This window comes from Juglans microcarpa x Juglans regia, chromosome 3D (assembly GCF_004785595.1).
Source record: "Juglans microcarpa x Juglans regia isolate MS1-56 chromosome 3D, Jm3101_v1.0, whole genome shotgun sequence".
In the NCBI taxonomy this organism is placed as follows: domain Eukaryota; kingdom Viridiplantae; phylum Streptophyta; class Magnoliopsida; order Fagales; family Juglandaceae; genus Juglans; species Juglans microcarpa x Juglans regia.
Window position 1 is genome coordinate 35814741 of NC_054598.1, and position 14473 is coordinate 35829213.

Here is a 14473-nt window from a genome sequence, read left to right on the forward strand (position 1 = left end):
CTCAAATTATCTTATTAATATTTATAAAATTGTTCCATTTCCTTCTCCAAATATCCTTTAAAAGCCCGTAAAATAAAACATGTTTACTTTAAAGAAATAATTTTGAGAGAAGGTACTGTTTGGGAACAGCTACTTTGCATACTCTACGTGGCATCATTCGAATCATCTATCTAGAAAAAAAAAGTTAATAAATTATACTGTGTACATTGTATATACTATTATAGTGAATGTTATATAGCACTTCTCTACTTTAAAATAAAAAATGTTTTAATGCGAAGGTACCTGTCGGCTTTGGGCCTCGGGGACCTGGGGTATAACCAAGTAACTGTACAAACTCTATCACAAATGGCGCATCCAATTCCCAATCCCCGAAACCCAAACCCACGCCCTTGCCGCTCGTTCCAGCACCACAATAATGGCGGTCGCGTGGAGGCCAGCGTTGCCTCTGATCACGATCTTGGCTCTGATCGTTTACGAAGAGCGGGTCTCGATTCCTTCCTGTAAAATCGTGCTGGGCGCCGCTGATCTCAGTCAACCAGCCACTGAATTTGTAGCGGACCCGGAAGACTTGAAGGTGATGGTGGTCGCCAATTTGCTCTTGTTGGGTTCCGAAGCTGGCTTTGTCGAGTTATATTTCAGAGACTATTACATGTCCAAATTCTTTCAGGTAATTTTTCAAGTTTTTATTCTTCTTTTCTTCTTGGAAATTGAGTTTTCGATTGAGACACTGCAAATATCTTTCCCAGAAATCTTTCGAAATTTTGAATCCTGATATGCTGCTAGTCTTGGGAGATGTTTCTGCGAAAGGTTCAGAGTTGACGAGGGCTAAATGGGTATCTGTGCTTCATCAGTTTCACGGACTGTTGGGCCCATTTATTGGACTTCCTTATCATGTTATTCTCGGCGACAGGGACGTTGGACAATGCAGCAGTTTGAATGTGAAATCAGTCCATTGGGTTGCTAGCAACTTCCCAGGATTGGACTCGGCCGGTTGTGGTGCCTTTGAAATCAGTAACATAAGCTTCGTCTCGCTTAATTCTGTGTCTTTACTTTGTGGCATTAATAATCTACGGTTTGGAGTTGAGAAAGTAGTAGAGAGAGAAAGTGTGGAATTACAAATGGAAGCTGAAGACGCTACTGAACCAATGAATGAGTATAGTGAAATCAGAGAGATAAACCATAACTTCGGCTGGAAAGCAAATACTGTTTCATCTGGATCTGGTCCTGTTCTTCTACTTCACTTTCCTTTGCACAAGACAGCAGATAGCAGCTGCAGTGCGGACTCTTTTAGGAAAAGTCTGAAACTTTCACGAGAGAGTTCGAATGCGCCGGATGGCAGGTGGGTAAATTGTTTCACTCCACTCACTTTCATTCTTGGCGGGAATAATATATATTTTTTATGCCTTAAGCATGCTTTTGCGAAGAATCTCTTCGGAAATTTCCCTTTCAGTTTGGTAGCAAGCTTAAAGCATGGCGTTGAACGAACTCTCATATGGTTGGGTAACAAACAGTAACCACTAACTGTAGTCCATTACTATATTTGGTTGATCATTATCGCCGCTTAAAAATTCTAGCTTGCTGTGTAAAGTATGGGTGGGAAATGTTTTTACTCTAATGAGATTAAACACTTCCGTACTTATATTAGGTGATTTGTATCAAGTTCATATTATTGTTCGTCTTGACAAATAGTCGTATTTTTTTTTATAAATTAAGAAGTAATTTTATTAAAAATAAATGTATAGGCTTAGTCCGATACACAGAAAATATACTAAAGAAAACGCCTAAATGCATTCTAAGAAACAGAAAGCGACAACAGAAAATCATGAACAAAGTTTAGTTAATCACTAAAGCAGAAACCCAAAGCAATAAAGAGTGCACAACAAAGTTCTGGAGTTGCTCCAAAGTACTCTCCTTTTCATTAAAACACTGTTCATTCCTTTCCATCCAAATGCACCACATAAGTGATAAGACACAAAGGATCCATCTTCCAAGCCGCGTCCACTTGAGAACAACCATGAAGCATGTTCCAACACGCAAGAAGAACAACCACTCTCAAAGGCATCACCCAATCCAAGCCGATTCTACAAAAAATGCCATCCCACAAAGCCCTTGACACCTCACAATGCAAAAGTAATGATTCACAGTTTCCCCATGCTTCTTACACACGAAACACCAATCCATAACTATAATACCCTGCTTCCTTAAATTGTCCAACATCAGAATTTTTCCAAGAGAGGCAGTCCATATGAAAAAAGCAACTTTGGAAGGTACTTGAGACCTCCAAATACACTTCCAAGGAAAAGGAGGACTATTCTAAAAAGTCAACAGCTTATAATACGATAGAACAGTGAACTTTTTGCTCCCCATGCGCTTGCCATACAAATTTGCCATGCTATTTCTGTAAAGGCTGAAATAGTGATCTTACGTTAGCCATTCATTTATTGCTTCTTTCAATTGCTTTCAAGCTCCATATTGGTACTTCTCTTAATTATATGTCAAATTCTTTTCCTCAGGGGACTTGTTGGGATCGGGCCATACAAGTTATCGCACACTCTCCCACCAAATGTTACCGAATACATTTTTCAGGCCCTTAAACCAAGGTAACTCCATGTTTTTATTTCAGGTTTTATGTGCTCGTCTTCATAAGACGTGAACTTGTCCACTACCATTCTTTCTTATATATTCGTGTTGCATCCTTTTGTCAATCTCCTATAATTTAATTTACATAGGGTTCTTGCTTTACAGTCTTTTTGTAGTGATAATCTTTAGGTTTCTAGCTTCAATATGTTGGAACATTTTGTCACACTGTCCATGAGATGTGTAGATTTTGTCTTATAGTTTATACGTGACGCGAATTCTTGTTACTGCCAAAATTTCCTATCTTTGTCCATAATATTTTTTAACCTTTTGGGAATGTGGTGATGGAAAGAGGTATTCAATTGATTGTTTTTTTTTTTTTTTTTATCGGTAAGGTATTCAATGGATTATAATTTCACATTCTTTCGCCATTCCTTAAGCACCTTATTAGTCATGCAAACTGTGGTTAGTGATAAAGGATGATTATAATACATCCATTTAATAATGTGATCCAAGATTTTTTTGAACAGCCATGAAATCAAAAAGAGTTCTAATGTGAGGTCACAAAGCGTGAGAGTTTGAATGTAAGAGCTCAAAGCGTGCATCTATGCAAATATTGAACTTCTTCTGGAAATAGTTTTAAGCAAGTTCCCATTCAGTTCTATATCATTGAATTCCTCTCCCTCCAGATTGTCCACATAATGCTTAGAGGAACACCACCTGAACCTCACCTTTTGCATGATGATGAAGCCTCCCTCTCCAACTTGCGAACTCCTCTAACAGTCCAAGGCATCTTCAGAGCAATCCAAACATTGAGGCTTATAAGTGCAATATGAAAGGAGATGACATGGGGTCAGGCATACTAGGTGTGTGTGTGTGTGTGGGGAGGGGGGAGAGAGAGAGAGAGAGAGAGAGAGAGAGTAAATGTTTTTGATAGATTTAACTAGAAAACTACAAAATTAAAGTTTTGACAATTTTTTAGGTGCGTGGCAAACGGCATGTGGACTAAATTTACATATACTATTTGCTTAAAGGGATGTCTTGGTAAATCTATCATTTGAGAGTACATTGCAACAATTCTTTTGAGAGAGTGCCAATAGCCAAGTCAGAGTATAGAGGGAAATTGTATCAAGGTTGACAGTTATGGGTGCTAAAGCCTAATTTGCCATTAAATAGTAGGTAGATCTCATTTGATTGTGAGGATGTTTATGTCAATGTTGCTGTTTCATTACATATATGAATTTTTTGGGGAAATTTCTTGTTTTCCTTTGAGTTTGGTCTAATTTCCCCTGAATGTTAACACGCTTAGCCTAATGTCATTTGGATGCCTTTTGAAATTTCTACTGGATTTGTAGCTGTTTTTTTTTTATCTTTCTTTCCTTTTGTTGGGAAGAAGGGGAGTGGGGGGAATGGATGATTTGTTAAGTCATTTGGTTACAAAGCTCATTGGTTTGATCTGCAATTTTTGTTTCCGTCTACGGCTATCATGCCATGCTTCTCCTGTGCATAAACATACCTGTACAGTATTCTTTCTTGTAATTGCCAAAGAGTGACTAAAAGTTTCTCACTGATTTGCAATTTTTTCATTTTCTGTTGTGCTTGGAATCTTTTGCTAAGTTACTCAGTTGCACTTGTATTTACAACTCCCTTTTGACATTTCATCAACTATGGAAACACTATTCCATTTACGAGTTTCTTCTTCTTCTTTTGGGATAAGTAGTGATCTAAAAATTTCTCAACTACTAAGGAACTTCTTTTCTTTTGGATAACATGTCAAGAGAATTCTTGTTGTTGATCCCACAATCAATATAAAAATCATTGTTGGTGGTATTCTGATTTGAGTTGCTGTTTACTTGTGACATTATTCCTGGTCATCTTACACTTCCTTATCTGTATCTAACATCTAAATATGCAAAGTTAGTGGCTTCATGCAAGTTCTATTCTCAATAGTGCTAGTACTAGGTATAATAGCTGACTGAAGGCAATTCTCATACTTAAAAGTTTAGTTAGGGTTTGTGTAAGTTGATACAGGTTTTCAATGAGTTGGCACAATACTTTATTTTCAAAGATTATATCACCTTCTATTTTTGTTGATAGGTTACTGTATTCCTCCTTATTACAACGCTCAAAAACTAAGTTGTCCTCATTTGCACCAGTAAGCTAATCAATCGTTCCTCTCTCCTCTCTTTATAGGATTGTTTTCAGTGCACACACCCATGGATTTTGTCATCATCTTCACCCAGACGGAACCCACGAGGTGACTGTTCCGGCCATGACATGGAATTCAGGGGATGACCCTGGATTTGTTGTTGCTACTTTCCACAGGAATAGAAGGGCAGTGAGTGTGAGCTATTGCTCTCTTGCTAGAGAATCTCATGTCATTGTAGCTTATATATCTTTCACAGTTGTGTTTGTATTAACAATGCTCATTGCTAAACCGCCCCTTTTGAGATGTTTAAGAAGATGATGATTTAATACTGTGTTCAGTGTTGTACATTATTGTCGTTATAAATTTATTGTAATTGTATTCTTTATTTTTAAATCAAATATTTTTTTCATTTGTTAAAGATCCTAGAAAGAAAGAATCTTACTGTTCCGTGTTTTACTGGAAAACAAATTCCTAGGTTTTTAGTGGAATCTCAAATCGGTGTGTTCCGGACTATTCTGTTGGCACTTGTTGCACTCATTTTTATAATAGATAAATTAATTGATTAAGCATAATGACGTGTTATGTAATTTACCATTTGCATTCCCCCAAAAATGGAAAATAATGCTAGCATGTGGGGGCAGGTATCTATTTTATGAAGTGATGCCAGTACACGGAAGTGCAGCCTAGGGCTGTACAGAAATCAACGGGATCGACTGTTGCCGATGCAGACCGGCCGTCAGAGTTCGAAACTGGCTGAAACCGGCAGGGAACAAGTCAGTCGACGGTATAAAATTAAGGAAATAGATGCCGACCAGTTCAGTTTCTGTCTAAACTAAACACAAACCATCGAACTAGCCAATTATATATATATATATATATATATTTATATTATACGTATATAAAATGACATTGTTTCATTTAAGTAAGTAAAACGACATTGTTTTAGTTATGAGTTTTATAAAAGAAATTAGGTGAAATGATGGCGCCGTTTCGACTTGAGATTAATAAACCTCCCTTCTTCTTCTTCTCTATGGTTCTTTCCTCTACAAGTGTATTTCTTCCCACTGACAATACAGTCCGCCGCTCCCCTTCTCCTTCATAAAGACATGAACGAAAAATGGATGAACTGCACTGAATCATGCCGAGAGTGAGGCCGCTGGTTTTCTTCCCCCTAATTGGCCGATTCAGTCAGTTCTGAGCCTCTCCAAAAGTTGTCGGTGCGGCGTCAATTTTCAGTCCTAGTGCAGCCATCCCCAGAACATTGTGTTTTATTTAAAAGCTTCACTTATCTCAAGAGCATCTTTTGAAGGCAATGGCTTTGGGGTGGGGCTGGAATATCCCCTTGATGCTTTTGGCAGAAGGCCATATTGCTACTAGATCAGACCTTCAGGTTTCTTAGGCATAATAGGGCAATAGAATTCTTCCTCTGATTCAAGAAGGCTCAAGTCTGTGAGTTCAGTTCAGTCAGCCGAGAAGAAGACCCAGAAGGAATGTCAGGGAATGAACTTCTTCGCAAAAAAAAAAATTTGCTCAATAACATGCACAACTCAGAGATGGCATGCAATTTAAAGAGTATATGGAATTTATTCATAGCTCTGCTAACTTTCGTTTGAAATCAAAGTTTTGAATTCCATACCATATCGGCCGATACGGTCGAAGTATACCATTTCTATGGCGTAGCTAGTACAAAGAAGGGCCAAGTTTTGTACCGGCCAGAGTTTCGACATATACCGGTCGATATTTCGGATTTCGGCCTCTATTTCTTTTCTTTTTTTCATTTATTTCTATTTTTAGACTCCTAATTCAGACCAAACTATTTATAATTTATATATATATTTTTATATATAATTTATTCATATATAGACTATTTTGTAACAGTACCAATACCAAAATATCTCATTTTAATGTCTTGACCGAAACAGTTACAGGTATGATATTCAAAATATTGCTTGAAAGACTTCTTTTAAACAAAGCCAGCCAGGGGAACTTCCTAATTAACTTGTTTTTTGAGATTCAATTCCAACCCGCGGCATGATTTCCATTTACGGCACCCACAGAATTCCTGAGGTTACTCTTTAAGTATTGACCTGGAATGCAAGACTGGCCTTCTATTTCTAGCTGCCAAATTTGAGAAGGGGATGCCGAATGGAAACCGTTGCCTATTTGCTCTATGTCCAGGGATTCTCGTGTATTAAAAGCTTTTTACAATAAAATAGTTTTACAATTTAGCCTATTATGTCGAGTTACATCAGTTTACAAGATAGCTTTTTGTATTTCTTTTTATCAATCAAGTTTTCCAACCATATATTACCCGTCTGTTTTTTGTTTCCTTTATTTCAATATATAATGCTAACCGAATACTCTGTCATCTACAACCAGTGACAGCATATAAATGGCCAAGACATCAACTGGGTTCATAAACCATATATTGACCGTCTCTGGACTTGAATCTCCGGTTTCAGACAGCAACGGTAACCGGGTACTCTTCATCACCTACAACCAAGACATGTAATCCTGGCTCCATCACCATCATGCCAACTTCATTGGCTCTGCTAAGATGTTCGCAAGGGCTCAACACAAATTCAACTTCAGCTCTTTCCCCTGCATTCAGATTTACACGCCGGAAACCAACTAGCTGTTTGACTGGACTCCCTTGGCTAGTTCTTTCCTTTCTCACAAACAGTAATACCGGATGCTTCCCTGCCATCTCCCCTTTATTTTTTACTCCAACAGTGACTGAGATCTTCTTCCTTTTACACAGTTTCTCCCCAGCTCTGAAACTAACTTGTATTCCACCGTCGGTATGGCTGATGATTGATTCAACTGGACCATGCTTTGTGTTACAGATGAGAACTCGTAAGCATAGGTTGAGTAGCTGAGGCCATAACCAAACTCAAACACCTTTTCACCGTTGTAAAAACGGTAGGTGCGCCCCGGATAACCTGATGACGGATCTGACCTCATCCTCATGTCTGTCATTGGTACTTTGACGAAATCTCGTGGATACCATGTCACTGGCAACCTTCCTCCTGCATGTCAAAATGAATTACACTATTAAACCTGCACTTCAAAGAAATGAACTTGATTCTCTTTAATGAACTCGCTTCTAGCTGAATTTCTCTTCAAGCTATGTACATAAAGTTCACCTGGGTTGTGGTCACCAAAGATAATCTCTGCAAGTGCAGTTCCTCCAGCTTCTCCTGGATAACCACCCCACAAGATGCTTCCGATGTTTACGTCATGCTTGGCCCAAGATATATCAACTGGACCTCCAGAAAGAAGAACCAGAACAACTGTTTTCTTAGCTGCTCTAGCAACACTGGTGATGAGTTCCTGCTGCTTTCCGGGAAGCTCTAAGTGCTCACGATCGTGGCCCTCACTCTCTTCAGTTTGGTCCAGTCCCATAACCAACACCACATAATCCACCCCTTGGCTATTTTGACAGCTTTGTCAATTGCAGCTGTAGAACAGTCCACTACATTGCAACCCGGGTGGTAGATTATGTTTTTGACATAGCTCTGCAATCCTTGCAGTGGAGTAACAGACTTGCATGGAGGGCCTGCATAGTTTCCCAGAAGTGTTTGGGGAGAATGGGCATTGGGGCCTATTACAGCAAGGGACAAGGTTCTTTTTTTAGGAAGTGGGAGCAATCTGGCAGAGTTCTTCAACAGGACAATGCCATTTCGAGCGGCTTCAAGAGCTAGAGCCTGGTGCTTTTTGGAACACACATGATCTGGACCAATTTTTCCAAAAGGCTGTTCAACTGGATTGCCATTGAACAATCCTAGCCTCATTCTGACAGAGAAAAGGTTGTGAAGCGCTCTGTCTATTTCGGACTCAGGTAGTTTTTTCTCCTCTACAGCTTTCTCAGTGTGTTCCTGCAAGTAGAATCCACAATTGACATCCATGCCTGTAAATAACGTTCAAAGTACACATAAGCAAAGCCAGAAACAAAGATTCTCAATCAAGAAATCAACTGTGCGTATATATGGGCGGGGCAATAATACACATACAATTCACTTATAACTCTTTTACAATCAGTTGAATATAGAGTTGTAAGTTAATTGGAAGACAGTTGTAAGTTAATCATTTTTCATGCGTATTTCAAAATGCTCGTGATTATACATATACATATATATATACATGGTAAATACTCTAGCTATAAAAAGATTACACAAAAACAATCTGACAATTGTTGTGGCTTGATGTGATTCGTCAGATTATAAAATTATTTTTATTGTAAAGTAAATATAAAGGATCACATGAAATCACGTCAGTTTGTGGAATTGCTTTTATATAATTTTTTTGTCGATGTAGCAATACTCTATATATATATATATATATATATATATATATATATATAAGTGATCAATCTTTTTTTCTATCATTAATATATACGTGATCAATCTTTCCAAATTCTACTGTTTCATTAACAAAAATTGTTGACCTGTATCAGTGATTTGCCATGTCATGACCAAGAACAATAAAAAAATAAAATAAAAACAAGGGCCACTCAATAGCCTTTTTAATAAAACATTTATCAGTTCTTAATTTTAAGTTTATTTAATCTAATCTTATTACGCTTTTTAGGTGTATCTATTTAACTTCAACTTTATTGTGTTGTTAGTTTTTTCTTTTAGAAATATTTTATTTTTGACATTTAATTTTTATTTTTAATATTATCAGTTCGCGAAAACTTGACAAAAGCAGAAAACTTCTCTCCCAAACCCAGACCGCAACTTCTCTCTAAATCCAGCTCTTTCAGATCGGCTAGAGGGGGTGGGAGCTTCGGCTCCTTCCCCTTCACTCTTTCCCTCTACTTCTCTGTTTTCCTTTGTATTTTATTTTTTTCTTTTTTCGTTTTTTCAGGCCAAATAAAGGGAGAATTGCCGTTCGTGGTCTTCGGAGTCCTTATAGCCAACACGCGCCCCACCAGGAGGTTGCCCAGCCGCCGATCTACACGTCCACCGAACACGGCCCCAACCGGAGTGGAGCGTAGCCTGCACGCGCGGGACGAAAATTCCGAAGCTCGTCGGCGCGTGGCCCTCACGCGCCCCCAAGGAGCTCTATGCCGTTGCAACGCGCGGCAGCTCCCGAACCGGCGATTCTGGATCTCCCAAGACCGACCGTCGGTTTTCCCTTCCGAGGCAGTTTTTGTGCACTGTTTTTTCCTTTTTACAGTGTTTTCTCTATGTAATTTATTTATGCATTGTCTTTATTTTCAAGAAAACAAAAAAACCCAAAAACATTTGTCCCTTCGGACTTAGGTCCAAAGGGTGTTGTCCCCCCTCCGCTTAGTCGGTGATGTTGGGGTTTGGTTTCTCCATACTCAACCTAGTTGGGTATGGAGTTTTATGTTTGGTTACTATGAACTCTGTTGGGAACAGAGTTGTGCTATCTCTTAGACTTCGGTTTTTAGAGATAAGCCGTCTGGACTAGACCATGTCAGTCACAATAGTGTACTGAGATTCTATTAACGTTTGTAATTGACTTGTTGTTTGAAGTCAAAGTTGTATGTCCTCTTCAATGAATGGAATGAGATCCTTTTTATCAAAAAAAAAAAATATTATCAGTTCGCGTGGCATGCTTTTTTTTTCCACACGTGTCTACATATAATTGGTGATAATGTGATTAGTATGGACTACAGACTAAAATCTAGTCCCATAATTTTCCATAAAAATTAAAATCCTTCTAGAATGCTACTAAGATGGACTACAGACTGAGGGTCCACTTGTTGATAATTACTGACATTCATATTAAGGCAATTGGGCCCAGATAAGTATTAATAGGTCATTCTATAAGTAAAGGTATTTTATACAATACGTTAAATTTATTTTATAATTTAACGTATCACATTAAGTTATATTAATTTATATATTTATTTTTATAAAATTTTTTTGTGATTGTAATATTTCTTATAAAATAATTTTATTGCAAATTTTTTGTTACTTTTGTAAAAATCTTATAATTTAGAAAAAAAAAAAAAAAACTCTTTAAAATTTACGCACCAGCTTTGAGGACATCCACAACTGCATCTTCGGGTGATTTGGCATATCCTTGATCGTCATGGATGATGGAGACCGCATCGCAATCTGAGGTGATGTAGCTGATCATTTTCAAGAGCAAAAAGTAGAGAGATTTTAGTCCCAAAGTATGTTCTTAAGATGTAATGATTTATGCATATTAAAATAAATATATTGTTTTACCCATGGAAACCCCATTGTCCTCTAGCAGTTTTGGATAAAAGATTATAATCTGCACAGCTTGGGATCCCATTCACACGGTTGTAAGCACACATTATCCCACTGGCTCGCCCATGCTCTATGCAGCTCTGAAATGGAGGTTGATATGTGTCTGCCAGATCTTGCAATGTGACCTGAAACTCAGTTCACAAGAAAGGAAAAGGTTAGTAGAGCAGTCTTTAGTTGCTTGAAAAGTACAGAAGATTTTGTTGTTTTGGATACCAAATTCATTTCAACTTCTCACATCTCATCTAAACATTACAATTTTCTCAAATTTCCAAACAAAATACAATAAACAATTTAACTTTTTTAAATCACAAAATAAAAATAATATTTTAGTCAACTTTTAACTTTAATCTCAAAAAATGAAAGGAATGAAGTTTTAACTTTTAATCTCAACTTTTAATTTTAACTTTTAACTCTATCTTATCTGGACTCGACTCACTAATCCAAACATCACTAAAGTTACTTGAACTAGAAATGAAAGGAAAAAAGAAAAGTGAGTATTATATTTCTTTCTACAGGAGAGTAACATCCGAAGTTGTTTTCCATCCAAGCAGAGGTAAAACAAAGTCCAAAGAGTAATCCTAGCAAGTTTTTTGCTCCGGTTTTCTTTGAGATCAGAAGTTTCTTTAAACTTCTCCATAATTCAAGGCAAAAAAACCATTATTGTTTCCTTTAACTGAAGATTAAAGACCCATTACCCAAAAAAAAAAGTGACATGAATACAGAACACCAGAATCCAATAAAAAGCTGCCTAGTCTAGTCCACCAATCAGTTTTCCAGTTTTGCATGTAGTATCAATAGTAACAAGGGCACTTGAAACAAGGAGGAAGGAATCTTTGAACAATGTCCCAAAAGGCAGAGAACACAGTAAGGAAAGAACCAAAAAAGCAACAAAAACAGGCGTGTAATGTAAGTTGGAAACTCACACGAGCATCAAAAACGAACCGGTTGACACCCCTCCAAAAGTCCAGATCATAGGCAGTAAAATGCTTGCAGCAAGCAGAAGCCTGAAGATGACCCTTGAGCTTCCCACCCTCAAAGGAGTCCCCTTGAACCCCCCTCACATATGCCATTGCATACTTCCCTGTAAGCAATGGATCCTCTCCTGGTGTCTCTTGCCCTCTCCCCCATCTTGGGTCCCTGAATATATTTATGTTTGGAGCCCAAAACGTCAGCCCAATCGCTTGTCCAGCATTGTACACCGCTCTAGCTTCTGTTCCGATCACCTTTAAATTCCAAATATCCACAAATATATAGATAATCAACAGGTAAATATGCAAAACCTTGATTCAAAAGGTCACATGAACTCGGATTACTATACAGTAACAGTGACTAATCACCTGGCCGATGCGATACCAGAGATGGGCATCGAAGGAAGCGGCAGTGAGAATGACTTGAGGGAAGCTTGTGGCGGCCCGAATAGTCCCATTGAAGTAGACGCCGCGTCCAACACTGGCGACGCCGTGTAAAGCCTCCGACCACCACTCATAGCCAGGAATACAGAGACGAGGGATCGGAGGAGCTGAGTTAACGAGCTGAGAGATTTTCTCGTCCAATGTGAGGCGGGAAACAAGGTCTCTGACTCGTTTTGCGATGGGTAGTGAGGTTTTGCAGAAAGTGAACGACTTTGTTGATGGGTTGGATGCGTCACAGGCAAATGGAGGCCATGTTGACTCGGTGCCATGGAGAAGGAAGAGAAGGATTACGAGAGAAATGCTTTGAAGTAACCCCATTCCGTGTTGGGTTCTTTGGGATGAAGAAATGAATGCAGAACAGGGACTGAAAGTTATAGTACGAAGGTCGGTGAAAGGACTGTGACTGTGAGGTTGATCATTGAGGTTCGGGTCATATGACCTAGTTGTCCTTGTACGTCGCATTATACAGATAGTTTGGGCTAGGGTAAATCTGTCTTTGTACTTTGACAATTGGAACTTTAATGAAAATGAAAACCTGCTCTAAAATATCTCATATCATATGTCCAAAAAAAAAAAAAAAAATCTCATAATCATGATTATCATCAACTTAAATAAAATAATTGAATTTTGTATACTGTTATTTGAAAAATGCACTGTAAAACATAGAGTATGGTTGTTTGGTGTGTGTCAAAAATATTTTTAATATGCAAGCTGGATTAATAAGAGGAAAATGAGATTTTTAATTGTACATATTTTTTTGTAATCATTGCAGAATGATAAATTCAAAGGATAAATACCTTGCCAGAGGAAGAGGATTTTTGGGATTGCGTAGTTGTCTTGATTCGGTGGAGAAGAATCGAAAGGCAAGTGCCCCTAATCCTCTCAATTCCCATTTATCTATGGTTACTTTTGTCAATAATATAATTAAAATCATTTACTAATTTAAACTTTTTAATATAAGTGATAATTTCACATTACATTAAAATATAATAAGAAGTTCGACTCTTGACTATACATTTTATCTTATTTAATTAAATAATAAAATAAATGTTAAATATATATGTAAATAATAATATTATATTTTTTTATTAACTTCAACTTTTAGACAGTTGATTATTTAAAATGATACCAAAATAGAGATTTAAATTCACCACATTATCCTATTTAGTTAAAAAATAATTATTCTTATCAGTCACTATCTATCTCACACTCTACTCTCTAGTGAAAAAAAAACTTTTAAATATAAAATGTGAGAATGAATAGTAATTGATGTATAGCAAAACTCGTACTTAAATAACACTTCAACAAACAAAGTGGAAAAGCATAGAAGAGGAATTAATTTGTCAAAAAACCACCTTAATAAAGAGGGTGGAATGGTAGTTGCGTACGTTACGACAGAGCAATTAAACCCATAAAAACGTAGTTAAGACTTTGGCCTATTGATAATTTATGGGTTTTTTTTTCCTTCTCTTCGCATTAGTATCATGCTGACAAGTCAAGAGGCCATCCTTTTGGAACATAATACAAATAGTGACATGAAACAATATCAGATGATGCAAAGTAATCAGGATTCAGACAAGACAATGCAGTTTCCCTACCAACTCTTGGAGCCAGTACACACGCAGGCTTCATGGAAATGCATGAATGACAACACCTGTTCTACTGGGCTGCTTTTGTATGCTAAGTTGCGATTGGATGTTAAATTGAGTTGAGTTAAGTTAATAAAATATTATTAGAATATTATTTTTTAATATTATTATTATTTTAAGATTTGAAAAAGTTGAATTGTTTATTATATTTTATGTTAAAATTTAAAAAAAATTGTAATGATTAGTTAAGATGAGTTGAGTTTGGTTTGGTTTGGTTTCCAAACGTACCTATTTGAGTTTATTTGCGAATAATAGTATCTTATAGGTCTCAATGTGTTTAAATATAAATATGTTAAAATATATGTTTAAATATATAAAGTAATTTGAGATGAGTTTAACTTTTTATAAAAAATTAAAAAAGTAGTAAGTTTTATCAATAATTAATTTGAGATAGGTTGAGGCTCTATTGGAATATTAAAAGTATCTCAAATTATA

The 14473-nt window shown here is 37.1% G+C and overlaps 2 protein-coding genes across 4 annotated transcripts; one reads left to right on the top strand and one right to left on the bottom strand.

Moving 5' to 3' along the window:
- Window positions 1–271: 271 nt before the first annotated feature.
- On the top strand, window positions 272–5144 carry LOC121254727 (metallophosphoesterase 1-like). 3 transcript variants are annotated; one of them, XM_041154871.1, is made up of 5 exons: window positions 272–667; window positions 747–1339; window positions 2514–2600; window positions 4675–4732; window positions 4821–5058. In XM_041154871.1, the coding sequence occupies exons 1-5, from the start codon at window positions 416–418 to the stop codon at window positions 4836–4838; spliced, it is 1008 nt and encodes a 335-aa protein (XP_041010805.1). In that variant the 5' UTR covers window positions 272–415; the 3' UTR covers window positions 4839–5058. The 3 variants fall into 3 exon arrangements, with proteins under 3 accessions (XP_041010805.1, XP_041010804.1, XP_041010803.1); XM_041154870.1 differs by lacking the exon at window positions 4675–4732 and having other exon boundaries at window positions 762–1339; window positions 4771–5144; XM_041154869.1 differs by lacking the exon at window positions 4675–4732 and having other exon boundaries at window positions 273–667; window positions 4771–5144.
- Window positions 5145–7006: 1862 nt separating this feature from the next.
- LOC121254728 (probable beta-D-xylosidase 7) lies at window positions 7007–12746 on the bottom strand. Its single transcript, XM_041154872.1, is given in 8 exon segments — window positions 7007–7486; window positions 7489–7755; window positions 7873–8154; window positions 8157–8636; window positions 10735–10832; window positions 10933–11102; window positions 11901–12200; window positions 12315–12746. Coding segments are annotated over 8 exon segments (2292 nt in total). The 5' UTR covers window positions 12708–12746; the 3' UTR covers window positions 7007–7184.
- Window positions 12747–14473: the final 1727 nt, after the last annotated feature.

What these genes read in the sequence shown, in the direction of transcription:
- LOC121254727 (XM_041154869.1), top strand. Translation starts at nt 416, where the DNA reads ATGGCGGTCGCGTGGAGGCCAGCGTTGCCTCTGATCACGATCTTGGCT. An exon ending in ACATGTCCAAATTCTTTCAG is followed by an intron (nt 668 to 746) that starts GTAATTTTTCAA and finishes TATCTTTCCCAG; the next exon opens with AAATCTTTCGAAATTTTGAA. An exon ending in TTTCAGGCCCTTAAACCAAG is followed by an intron (nt 2,601 to 4,770) that starts GTAACTCCATGT and finishes CTCTCTTTATAG; the next exon opens with GATTGTTTTCAGTGCACACA.